Genomic DNA, 13,335 nt, shown 5'->3' with positions numbered 1-13,335 from the left:
ACCCTGACTGTGAGTCCTGGGTGGAAGGAGAGAGGCGTCTTCCTCACTCTGTCTGCTGCCGTGATTCCTGTGGTACGTCCACAAATGCCCATGCGCACACCCACCCCACACTCACACAAAGGCTGCGCGGGAGAGCTCCTGAGACTCACACAGAAGAGTTTAGATTGTGTGTAGAAGCCAGCTAGCATTAACTCTGCTAGTCCTCCTTTGTCTGAACTGGTTTTCTAGACTCCTGTGGCCTGACACTGTCCTTCCTTTAGAGCATATTCCGGGTGGTGTTCCACGACAGACGGCTGCAGTACACCGAGCACCAGCAACTGGAAGGCTGGAGGTGGAACCGGCCCGGAGACAGGATTCTTGACATAGGTGAGTCAGGAGAAGCTGCTGCTTGGAACCGTCCGGCTGAGTCTGGAGCTGGCTCTGCAGCTTGACTCCCCTGATTGTGTGCTTCCGAGGCTAAGCCAGCAGGGACCCTGAAGTGAGGACTGCCAGGCATGAGAAGGTCACTTGTAAGATGACATCAGGGTTGAAGCAGGACATGAACACCGAGTTCAAAGCAGCTTGTGCGTTGTTTCAAAGTGCTTTTGCTTTGAACTGTAGTAATATAAGTATTCATATGTAGTATAAAATTTCACTTTTTCCATTTTAGACAGACTGTTGAATAACATTAAGTGAATTTACTTTGTCTAATTATCACTATTATCTGTTTGCAGAACTTTTTTTGTCTTATGAGACTGAAATCTGTACTCTTACTTAGTAGCTCTTCATCCTGTTTTTCCCCATGCCGCTAGCCACTCTGCTGCCCTGTCACGGTCTGCTCCGGGCACCCCATGGGGGTATTTGTCCTTTGTGACTGGCTTCTGTGAGTTGGCAGTAGCCTTTCAAGATTCACCCATGTTGTAGCATATGTCAGAGTTTCTTTGCTTATCCAGTGTCCACGACATTCTGTTTACTCCCCACCTGTGAGGGACACGGATAACGTTTACGGTCGGGCTCTTTTGAGCAGTGCTCCTGTGCACGTGGTCGTGATAATATGTGTTTGAGCCTCTGCCTTGGTTTCTTGTTTGTCTGAAACAAGATCTCACTCTGTAGCCCAGGCTGGCTATGAGCTAGCTCATGGTGCTTTTGAGTGCAGACTGCTGATATGAGCCACCACACTCAGGCTTCTGTTTTCATTAAGAAGTGGGAGTGTTGGGCCATATGCCAGTTCTATTTTTAATCTTTTTTTGAGAAATGCCTGTCATGCTTTTTACCAGTAGCATTTAAGTACTGTCTATATTTGACAATATTTATAATTTTCTGGTCCAGTCCTTAAGAGGTAGAAGCAGGAGGATTGTGTCTCAAAAAGTTTCATCATTTTCCTATTAGCGTTAGTATGTAGACTTACTATAAGTTGCTTTCTTACATAAAACCACAATAGTCGTAGGCATGGTAGCTCATGCCTATAGTCCCCGCTGCTCAAGAGGGGGAGGCAGAGTTGCTGGAGTCCAGGCAATACACTGAGACCCTCATCTTAAAAACAAAAACAAGCCAGGCGGTGGTGGCGCACACCTTTGATCCCAGCACTCAGGAGGCAGAGCCAGGCCGATCTCTGCGAGTTCGAGGCCAGCCTGATCTACAGAGTGAGTTCTAGGACAGCCAGAGCTACACAGAGAATCCTTGTCTGGAAAAACCAAAAACAAACAAACAAACAAACAAAAAAGAACAAGGAGCCCTCAGAGTTGTTCAGTGATTCCTGTTGTATTTCTCAGATATCCCAATGTCTGTGGGTATAATTGATCCCAGGGCCAATCCTACCCAGCTAAATACAGTGGAGTTCCTGTGGGACCCAGCAAAGAGGACATCTGTGTTTATTCAGGTAAGGCATCCCAGTTGCCATTACAGTTAGAGAGAGCACCTGTTACTGCCAGTGTGTTTTTAAAGACTAAAACCTATCAGGGCTGAAGATGTAGCTCATTTGGTAGAGTGCTTGCTGCATGCATGAGGTCCTGGATTTGATCCCCTGCACCCCATCAACCTGTGTGGTAGTACACACTCTGCTCTTAGCACTTGTGTAGTAAAAGTAGGAAGATCAGAGTTACAGAGTGAGTTCAAGGCAGTCTGAGGTGTGTGAGCTGGTGTCTCAAACAATAAACTAGCAACAACAAAAATAAAGAATAAGATCTAATGGTGGTGCACGCCTCTAATTCCAGCACTGGCAGACCTCTATGAATTTGAGGCCAGCCTGGTCTACATATCGAGACCAGGACAGCCAGGGCTACCCAGAGAGACCCATCTCAGAACAAACAAAAAGAAGAATCTTGTTTGCGTGTGAGTTGTGTGTGTGTGTGTGTGCACCTGTGCAAGAACATGCGTGCTACGGCCTTCTGCGTGCAAAGCACACATTCATCCCCCTAGCTGCAGCTGTTTCTCAGGGTTCCAGCCAGTCGGGGTCAGGCAGCTCAGCAGGAAGAATTTTTTCACTGTTCCTTCTAAGTTTATGAACTCCATTTACTTACATCTCTCTGGAATGTTTGCTGTTGTTTGCATAATATACCTTTCCTGATCGTAGATAATGTGCCAAACAATTATGTAACAGGTAAACTGTTCTCTTTTTATTGTTATCCTTAGTTTTTTTTAATGTACATAAAGTTGGATTTGCATATGTGATTATGTCCTTTGGGTAAATTCCTCAGAATTCTTTTATTTGCAATAATTTCAACCAGTAATTCATTAAATACTTAGAGTTGAGGTTGTCACTATGTTAGTACTTTGTAAACGTTTTTTTTTTTTTTTTTTTTTGGTTTTTCAAGACAGGCTGGCCTCGAACTCACAGAGATCCACCTGCCTCTGCCTCCCGAGTGCTGGGATTAAAGGCGTGCGCCACCACCGCCCAGCTGTAAACGTTCTTTTAAGACTTTGAATAATAGTCCTTTGGAACAGGAATAGTCTTTGAAATATTTCATTTTAACTTTAATATTTATAAAGTGAATATAAATAAAATATTTTTATTATTTTTAGATTATGTTTATGTGTGTTAGAGTGTGGATTTGTGCATGAGTGCAGGTGTCCGCAGAGGCCAGAGGCATTTAATCTCACTAGAGCTTGAGTTATGGGCAGTTGTGAGCCACCTGATGTGGGTGTTGGGAACTGAACTTGGATCCTCTGTAAGAATAGTGTGTGTTCTCAATGGCTGAGCCATCTCTGTAGCCCCAGGAATAGTCTGAGGCTTAGAGCAAGTCCACAACTAATCCAAGCTAGTGTGTGGCCAGCTAGACAGGGCTACACTTACCAACTGCAGCCTTAGACTGCAGCAGTAACCAGCCAGGTGTCCCCAATCCATCTGATTTTTGTATTTACTGTTTCCCAGCCATTGGAAAGTCCCTCAAGCAGCCATTTTGTTTGTTTTATGGAGGCAGGGTCTTTGATGGCATTAGGCCTGTAAATTTACTTGCTTACATTTGTGAATTACTAATATGTTTCTAATTTCCTCCATTAGCCTGTGAGAAATGAAAAGAATTTAGTGTGTATTGATAAATGCCTATTGAAGGGTTTGCCTCTGTTAGCTGCCTGGTGTGGTGGTGGCGCTGGCCGGTGTGGCCGGTGGCACTGAAGCCTCGGTGTCACTTCTCTCCAGGTGCACTGCATTAGCACGGAGTTCACGATGAGGAAGCATGGCGGAGAGAAGGGGGTGCCTTTCCGAGTACAAATTGACACCTTCAAGGAGAACGAGAATGGGGAGTACACTGAGCACCTGCACTCCGCCAGCTGCCAGATCAAAGTCTTCAAGGTATCCCGGGCCATGCACTGGCCTTAAAACCCTCCTTTTTGAGGGAGTTGGGGGTGGTTCAAGACAGGGTTCCCTGGCTGTCCTGGAACTCACTTTGTAGACCTGGCTGTTCTCGAACTCACAGAGATCTGCCTGCCTCTGCTGGGATTAAAGGTGTGTGCCACCACATCCACCTAAAACCTCTTTATCATTCCATTTTAACAGGAGGTGTCCAGGTAGTAAGCCAGCTTGTGTGTTTTTAAAGCTACAAATTGGGGCTGGAGAGATGGCTCAGGGGTTAAGAGCACTGGTTGCTCTTCCAGAGGTCCTAAGTTCAATTCCCAGCAACCACATGGCGGCTCACAACCATCAGTAATGAGATCTGGCACCCTCTTCTAGTCTGCAGGCAGAACACTGTATACATAATAAATAAAATTTAAAAACAAAACTACAAATTGTCTGAGCTAGATGCTTAGACAACCTCTGGTTGTCACTTAAGGTTGTTTACATGGGGATTGGCGGGCAGTAACAAGAATTTACAAAGCAGGCTGCAGGCACAGCCGGGTTCTCAGTAAAGCCTGTTGACTTGTAAGCTTTTCTGTACCTCAGAAATCATGCAGATTTGACTGATTTGGGTACATTAATAGTTTGTGTTTCTACTTATTTATTATTTTTGTTGTTTTGAGGCAGTCATGAGGCAGAAATAGGTTTTGAGGTAGCCCAGAGTGGCCTCAGATTTGCTAAGTAACTAAGGATGGCCTTGAACTCCAATAATTCTGCTTCTGCTTCCAAGTACTGGGACTGTCGGCGTGTGTCACCACTCTCTGCTCAGTCTTTGTTTTTATCACATGGATAAATAAATTCTCATTGCAAGAAATTCAGGGCAAGTGTGGTGGCTCAGGCCTGTAATCTTTGCACTTAAGAGCCTAAGGCAAGATTGCTTCAAGATCAGCACCAACTTGGGCTGTGTATCAAGGTCAGATAAACTAGGGGAACATAGCAAGTTTCTGTCTCAGAACCCAAGAAGGAAGCAGGGAGGTGAAGGGCAGTGGGGAGTCAGTGGACTGTGATTGCCCTGGTTTGCTCTGCTGTAGTTACTCTTCCCGATTCTAGAGGTCACAGTTGTGGTCACTTGTAATGCATGTTTCTGGTCCCTTCTGTTCTTCAATGAACCTGCACACATACATTTTTCTTTCTTTGAAACATAAGTGGGAGTATACTGTAGGGGTGATTTTGAGGCTTGATTTTTTTTTTTCCAGTTAGGTATGTACTGTAGTGGTCTTTCTATCTGTCAATCTTTCCAACTGCATCAAACATTTAAACATCTATTTTCAGACAGTGAGGGTGATGCACCCAGTCTTTACATTAATGTACACACATGTGTTTTATGTGTGAATAAGTGTTTTAAAGTAATATTTCTGGGTCCAAGTGTGAGTACTTGAATTTAAAGCAGCCTGTTTCTCATTTCAGCCTAAAGGTGCCGACAGAAAACAAAAAACAGACAGAGAGAAAATGGAGAAACGAACACCCCATGAAAAAGAGAAATACCAACCTTCCTATGAGACAACCATTCTCACAGAGGTGAAAGGATTTCCCAGTTCATAATTTGTACTTCCATTCATTCATTCATTCTGTGGTGCTTGGAATCAGACCTGGGCCTTGTGTATGTTAGGCAAGCTCTCTATTACTGAACTACATCTCCATCCCCATGTCATTCCCAAAAGAAAAAGCAAATTTAAGAAAAATACGTATGTCTATATTCCTTTCCAGCCTAGTCTAAACTTGGTCCTGAGCATATTTTCTTGGCTAATGAAGATATGCTAGTACAGTGAGTGTCTTAGAGGTGACAGAACATGCTTTCTCGTTCCCTAAGTTCTCCTTTGTTTTTAGTGTTCCCCATGGCCTGAGATCACCTATGTCAACAATTCCCCATCGCCTGGCTTCAACAGTTCCCATAGCAGTTTCTTTCTTGGGGAAGGGTAAGTCTAGGAAATGCAATTGGATTGTGTTTGTACTAAATGCACATTCTTTGTCCGTCAACAAGTTCTTTCCAGATTAGTAAGTGCTTCCATTTGGTCAGCCTTTGACCAGTTTTTGTACTGGTTGAGGTTTGCACTCTCCTGAAAAGAGATGGAGATTTATCTAAGAACCTTTACCCTCAGACGGTGTCAGGTAGCATCAGATAGTGTCTTCTACAGGAGAATTTTGTGATGAAACTGATAGTTTTGGTTTCTTGTCGACTGTATTTTGTTTGTCTTGTGGTTATTGCACTTCCTGTTCACGCTTGCCCCAGAGAGTGGCCTGGGAACTCGAAACACGGTTATATGGACATTTTTTTTTTTTCTTGTTAAGAATCCTTGTGAGGCCTGAGGTATAACTCAATAGTAGTGCATTAGGCCTTAGGTTTGATCTTCGGTATCACAATTAAGAAGCACATAAAAGAAGGAGCAAACTGTTTGGCTGTGATGTTTCAGTTGGATTTGTTTATACTATGTTCAACCTACTTCTTAAAAGATTTAAAAAGTAGCTCAAATATTTGAAAAGTAACAGTTAAGAACTAATACCTTTGTTGGTATTAGTTATAAAAGTAATACATCTGTCTATAACCCCGATGTCATTGTTAAGTTTGAACATCAAGGTTAAAGTTTTCAACTACGACAGAAATAAAGAAGAGAAGGGGGTGGTCGTTTGTTCAGAACAGGGTCTTGCTGTGCATTCCAGGCTGGCTTTGAATTGTTACATAGCCAGGCTAGCCCTGAGTTCACAGCAGTTCTGCTGCCAGACTCCCTAATCCCGGGGTTACAGGCCATTACTATACCATGTTTCTCATTTGTTTGTTTGTGTGTGTGTGTGTGTGTGGTCTTAGCTGTGTTTCTAAGCTGGCCTTGAACTCCTGGAGCCAAGCAATCCTCCTGCCTCAGCCTCTCAGGTAGCTGACTAAAGGCTTGCACCACTACATCTGGCCCAGAGGAGCTCTTGAAATAAAGGGTTTTCTTATTATCCTTAGGGGGACGATGCCGTCCACTTAGAGGCAATTTAAAATATCTGCAGTTTAAGGGTTTTTTCCTCAACTTTTTCTCTCATAAAGAAAATAAACATTAAGCAAAAGAAACTATAAGAAAAACCAAAAATGTGGAGATAAATGTTGAATAGCAAATTAAAACTAGCCGGGCGGTGGTGGCACATGCCCTTAATCCCAGCACTGGGAGGCAGAGCCAGGCAGATCTCTGTGAGTTCGAGGCCAGCCTGGGCTACAGAGTTAGTTCCAGGAAAGGCACAAAGCTACACAGAGAAACCTTGACTTGAAAAACCAAACCCCAAAAAACAAAAAACAAAATAGAACTAATTTTGAATCAACTTTAACCAATAATGGATTGGGGAGCTGGAGATACAGTCCAGTGGGTAAGAGTGCTGGCTTCCCAGTTGTGAGCCACAGCTTGCATACCTGCACCCATGAAATCAACCAGACATCTCACAGACTCCTGTAATCCAGCTCCAAGGAATCCAATGCTCTCTTCTGGACTCCACAGTAGGTATACACACTGACATGAATCTTTGAATATAATTTCACAGACATACACACATTTACAGATAGATGGATGGATGGATGATAGATAAGATTAGATAGATAGATATATAGATAGACAGATAGACAGACAGACAGATGGACTGTAGATGAACAGTCTTATTAAATAAGAAACACAGAGCCAATTGCAGAGTTAAAAGCCCAAGAGGTCAGAGCTAAAAACCCTTTCTTACCCTTGCTGTTGAAAGACCCCCGAAGGCAGTCTTCCCTCTGGAGAGACCCTCGCCCAGAGATCACACGAGACCACAAGTCAGATGCAAACAGCAAGAGGCTTTATTCAGGAACACGGGTACCCGGGGCAACACAGTCCCTCAAGAAGCTCAAGAGACTGGTGCGCCCACGGGCTGGAGCGGAGGGTTTTTATAGGGTCGGGCAGCAGGAGCACGAGGAGGGCGGGTTCAAACTCAGGGCAGCCCATGGTTTACAGGGTTCTGATTGGACGATTCAAATGAGGCCGGGTTCAAACTCAGGGCAGCTCGTGGTTTTTCCCCCCGAGCTTGACACGCCTGCTGTCTGGCTCCAAGCTGTTTTTCTGACCTTTAGTACCCTTTTCTGGGGCCAGGAGGCCGGCCGTAGACACCCCGCGCTTTTCAGACCTTACTTGAAATGGCGTTAGGCTAAGCTAGTATGCTGGGGTCTTTCATTCCCCCATTTTCTTATCTCAGGGAATGGAATCCTCCATTCATGGGGAAGAATAGGGATGTGGCTCCATTCCCACTTGGTTGAGTCGTTGGTATTGTTGGGTCAATACCAAGGTCTGAACTATAGAAACACATTCCCTGATAAATTGGACAAGTCTGTTTAGGATGTAGGGCCCGAGCGTCAGAAGGAGCAATAAAATCAGAAGGGGCCCTATAAGGGTGGAGATGAGGGTGGTGAGCCAGGGGGACCTTCCGAACCATCCTTCAAACCACCCCTGCTGTTCTTTAAAGAGTTTTTGTCTCTGTTCTAGTCTCTTTCTTAACTTAGCCATGCTATCTCTCACCACCCCAGTATGATCCGCATAGAAGCAACATTCTTCTCTAAGGGCAGCACATAACCCCCCTTCCTGCAGGAAGAGGAGGTCTAATCCCCTCCGGTTCTGCAGAACTACCTCCGACAGGGAGGTGAGTGACTTTTCCAAGGCACTCACGGATTCCTCCAGTGCCTGGATATCGGTATGCATGGCAACCTGGAGTTGTCGGAACTGGTTGGTTTCCATGAGGGCAGTGGTACCTGTGCCTATTCCGGTGGCGATCCCTCCCATTGTTAATCCACCTAGTATCAGGGCCAGGGTTAGTGAGACTGGCTCTCTTTTTATACGGGGGACCCCTGTTTCATATCGGGCATAGATATCTTCAGGTGTATGATAGACTATCCTGGGGTACAGTTCTATGAGCACGCAATAATCGGCCGTATTAGCTAGTATTGAGGGGGAGAGGCATGGTGTAAGTCCAGTGCTACAGGCCCAGTAAGTTCCGTTGGGAGCCACGAGATAATGGGGTCCTGGTACAAGTACCTGGGTGCGATTACACAGGTGTTGGTAGGTGTAGGGTACTGTCCCCAGACATAGTCCTTGTCCTGACACCTCGGAGATTGTGAGCTTATGCTGAGGTGTTGAGGCACATCCTGATGGGGGTGAAGAGGAATTGGTGAAGCTTCCGACTACGGCCACCCCCTCATAATAGGGAGGTGTGGAAACTAGGCATAACCAGCACTCCTGAGTCCGATTTGGGCTAGTAACATTGAGGGCTGAGTAAGCGCCCTCTATAAGATTCAATAGCCGGTCTCCCGTACCGGGTCTGGGTGGTTGGAGGGTGACTGGGGTTACAGCGGCATTCGGAGACGTGCTTGGGCGAATGGCCGAATTGGGTCGGGTGGTAGCCCTCGGGGGTGCTGGAGCAGGTAAAGAGGGGCGCTTTTGGTCAGCGAGAACCTGGTTGGGGCCTATAGAGGCGGAGGGCTCCTCAATTTTAAGTTTAATCATAAAGGTAAATCCCTGGTCCTGTCCTGTCATGAAAAATCTAAGTCCCCATGTTTTTCCTTTAATCCAATCTTGTGCCATCCCCCTTCCTTTCTGAGTAAAGGATATGTTTAGGGGGTTGCAGGTGAAGTTTATACAGGGGCCCTCCCCCTCCCAGTATGTACTAAGCTCGCCTGGGAAACCCCAACAATGTGCTCGGGTGAGTGGGCGCCATGTGCGGCTTTCCCCTTGGGTAGTCCTTTTTACCCTAATGAGGTCCCAAGTGGACGAAGGCTTCCAATAGGTATTGCCAGTTGTTTCACATCCCCATTCTTTACAGAAGTAACTTTCATAACCCCCACATTGGCTAATCAGCTTTCTGTCCCTACCATCCCGGGGGGCAGACGTAGAAGGATAGTTGTGACAGGGCTGCCCTGGCTTCAGGGTGGCCACATCCGTATCTCCCGTCACTACATTTGCAAGTTCCCTTACCATCCTGACAGACGTCTGGTGCTCTGGGGTTCATGGGGTCAGTGGTAGGGATGTCCCAGTCCTCTGACCCTGCTGCTAATTGGCAGAGATCTGGATGTAAGTTAGGCCACCATGTAAAGGGGGTGTGAAAGGCGGTCGTTTGCCAGACCGTCTCCCCAGTTTGTGAGATGACCTGCCAAGTGAGCCTCTTAGCTAGGTGCGGGCTCTCTGCCGCCCTAGTCCCCTGGGGGTAGGTAGAGATTAAGAGGAGGGGGAGGAAGAGGAGCCGCGGGTCAACCTTATTTTTAAGGGGTTTCGTGTATGGCGCACTGTCCATGTTGACTTTCTGGATCCTGCTGGGTCGGGTTCCCTGGCAGCCTTCACATGAGAGGCGTGGATCCATGCAGCAATCCCGTCGACCTTGAGTGCAGTGGGGGTGGTCAGCAAGACAGTGTAGGGCCCCTTCCACCGTGATTCCAGGCTCTTGGTCTGGTGTCGTCGGACCCAAACGGAGTCCCCGATCTGGAAGGGGTGGGGCACCACCGGCTTGTCTAGCTGCTCCTGATAAGCCTTGGCCAGGGGCTTCCAGACCTCCCTCTGCACCAACTGGAGGGCTTGAAGATGTGCTTCTAAAGTAGGGGTGGTGGCAAGAGAGGAAATATCAGGATGGAGAAAGTTTACAACAGGAGGTGGGGCCCCATATATGATCTCAAAAGGGGTTAGGCCGTGTGGGCCGGGGGTATTTCGGGCTCGATAGAGAGCCAAGGGAAGTAGGAGCACCCAATCTCTAGTGCCAGTTGCAAGCGTTAATTTGGTTAAAGTCTCCTTAATTGTTCTATTAGCTCGTTCTACCTGTCCTGAGCTCTGGGGGCGGTATGCACAATGGAGTTTCCAATCAACCCCCAATAGTTTGGCCACCTTCTGACTTACCTGGGAGACGAAGGCAGGTCCGTTATCCGACCCCAATATTTGAGGCATCCCATACCTGGGGAAGATTTCTTCCAACAGTTTCTTTGTTACCACGTTAGCCGTCTCATTCTTGGTTGGAAATGCCTCGATCCATCCAGAAAAGGTGTCCACGAAGACCAGGAGATACCGGTACCCGTAGAGTCCAGGTTTTACTTCTGTAAAGTCTATTTCCCAATGAACACCAGGACGATGGCCTCTTTGGCGGGCCCCCTTGTTTAGATGAACCTTTCCTGCGTTGACTTGAGCACAGGCTGGGCAGGTAGAAGTTACCTGCTGGAGTACCTGATCCTGGTTCAGCAGCACTGCCCAGGTGTTTTCTCTGTCTAATAGGGTCTTCATCTTGTTTTTGCTCAAATGGGTCAATGCATGGAGGAATCTCAGCATATATCGGGTATGGGAGGTTGGCATGACCATCCGGTCCCCTAGTATATATGCCTGTCTTCTTTGTTCCCAGTCCGCCCCCATTTTCTTTGCTAGCTCATGGTCTTCTGGGCTATAGGGCACGGGGTCTCTCTCAGGCTGTGGTCCCGAAATTTACCCGGTCTGAGTCCAGCAGTAAGGCCTGATAGTTAGTCATTCTGGCGTTAGAAAGCCATCTGTCCGGTGGTTGTCGGACCAAGGCCTCCACTGCATGGGAGGCCAGCACAGTCAATGGTTGTCCCAGAGTCAGTTTTCCGGCATCTTTGAGTAATACGGCAATGGCTGCCACCATGCGGAGGCATGGAGGCCATCCTGTAGCCACCGGGTCCAATCTCTTGGACAAGTACGCTACAGGTCTCCTCCAAGGTCCCAGTCTTTGCATCAGTACCCCCTTGGCAACACCTGAGTTCTCATCCACAAACAGCTCAAAGGGCTTGGTTAGATCTGGCAGACCCAGAGCCGGGGCCTCGAGTAAGGCCTTTTTGATCTGTATCGCGTGCCAACCCCAAGCCCCCAGTCTCTGCCCAGGCCTGAGGAAACTCCCTCAGCCAGTTCTGTAGCTCCTCAGGTGACTTCTCCGTGGGTTCTGTCTCAAACAAACGGTATTCTTCCTCTAAACTGAGGGCAAGGATTTGTAGGGGGTCTCCTTTAGGACCTGTGACTCTTGGTCCCTTCTCATCAAGGTAGATTTGTGCCTTTAATTTGGTTAATAGGTCCCGTCCTAACAGCGGATGGGGGCATTCAGGTATATACAGGAAGGAGTGAGTTACTTGCCCTGATGCCAGTTGGACCTTTCTCTCGGCAGTCCAGTGATACCTCTTGTTTCCAGTTGCCCCCTGCACCAGTACAGAATGCCGGCTAAGAGGCACTCCGGCATGGGTTAGGACTGAATGGTCGGCACCAGTATCAACCAGGAAGGTCACGGGCTGCCCCCCGATCTTGAGGGTTATCCTAGGCTCAGGGGGGGGCTCCTGGCCTCGACTCCCCTAGTCCTCTAGGTTAAGGAGGTCCACGGTTTTGGGCTTGGGTCGGTGGGGTCCTTGTGGCTTCTTGGGGCAGTCTCGGGCCCAGTGTCCCTTCTTCTTACAGTAAGCACATTGATCTTTATCAAGGGGTGACCTCCTTCGCTCTCCCGACCTATCTCCCTCTCTCCGCTGTCCCTGAGACACAACGGCGGCCAAAACCTTTTTCATCTCCCTATGTTGTTTCTTGTCCCTTTCCTCACGTTTCTGCCATCTCCTTTCCTCACGCTCCTCAGGAGTTTCTCTCTTATTGAACACTTTCTCTGCTTCCTTCAATAAATCTAGCAAACCTAGCGCTTGCAAACTTTCCAACCGCTGCAATTTGGTTCGGATATCTGAGCTAGACTGGTATCTGGATCATACGGAGCGTACATCCTATAAGCCTCCTTCAGCCTCTCTAAAAATGCAGCGGGTGATTCTTCCTTTCCTTTCCTTTCCTTTCCTTTCCTTTCCTTTCCTTTCCTTTCCTTTCCTTTTTCCTTTCCTTTTTCCTTTCCTTTTTCCTTTCCTTTTTCCTTTCCTTTTTCCTTTCCTTTTTCCTTTCCTTTTTCCTTTCCTTTTTCCTTTTTCCTTTTTCCTTTCCTTTTTCCTTTCCTTTTTCCTTTCCTTTTTCCTTTCCTTTTTCCTTTCCTTTTTCCTTTCCTTTTTCCTTTCCTTTTTCCTTTCCTTTTTCCTTTCCTTTTTCCTTTCCTTTTTCCTTTCCTTTTTCCTTTCCTTTTTCCTTTCCTTTTTCCTTTCCTTTTTTCCTTTCCTTTTTCCTTTCCTTTTTCCTTTCCTTTTTCCTTTCCTTTTTCCTTTCCTTTTTCCTTTCCTTTTTCCTTTCCTTTCCTTTCCTTTCCTTTCCTTTCCTTTCCTTTCCTTTCCTTTCCTTTCTTCTTTTTCTTTTTCTTTTTCTTTTTCCTTTCCTGAGCCAAATTGGTAGGCCTTCTGGCGGCCACTCGGAGACCCGCTAAGAGCAACTGGCGATAGAGACGTAGATGCTCCCTACCTTCAGGTGTATTGAAGTTCCAGTCTGGGCGGGTCAAGGGAAAAGCGGCATCGATGATATTTGGGAGTTGGGTTGGCCTCCCGTCATCGCCCGGAACCTGCTTCCAGGCCTCCAGGAAAACTCTCTGCTTTTCTTCTTCCTCCGAGTCCCCAGCGAGCGGGGTCATCATGGGGGGGGGGGCGGCCGCCG

The 13,335-nt window shown here is 47.0% G+C and overlaps 1 protein-coding gene across 3 annotated transcripts in view; it reads left to right on the top strand.

Annotated features, from left to right (window-relative positions):
• Window positions 1–13,335, top strand: part of Tfcp2 (transcription factor CP2) — a 55,928-nt gene that overhangs the window by 25,357 nt on the left and 17,236 nt on the right. For all 3 annotated transcript variants that reach the window (XM_006981908.4, XM_076556850.1, XM_016000461.3), the window contains 5 exons: window positions 261–366; window positions 1,752–1,858; window positions 3,617–3,769; window positions 5,219–5,329; window positions 5,639–5,727. In XM_006981908.4, the coding sequence (XP_006981970.1) occupies window positions 261–366; window positions 1,752–1,858; window positions 3,617–3,769; window positions 5,219–5,329; window positions 5,639–5,727 (566 nt within the window). The remainder of the gene's footprint in view (window positions 1–260; window positions 367–1,751; window positions 1,859–3,616; window positions 3,770–5,218; window positions 5,330–5,638; window positions 5,728–13,335) is intronic.

This window comes from Peromyscus maniculatus, chromosome 20 (assembly GCF_049852395.1).
Source record: "Peromyscus maniculatus bairdii isolate BWxNUB_F1_BW_parent chromosome 20, HU_Pman_BW_mat_3.1, whole genome shotgun sequence".
Taxonomy (NCBI): domain Eukaryota; kingdom Metazoa; phylum Chordata; class Mammalia; order Rodentia; family Cricetidae; genus Peromyscus; species Peromyscus maniculatus.
The sequence above is the reverse complement of the archived record's forward strand: the minus strand, read 5'-3'. Positions and strand labels throughout refer to the sequence as shown.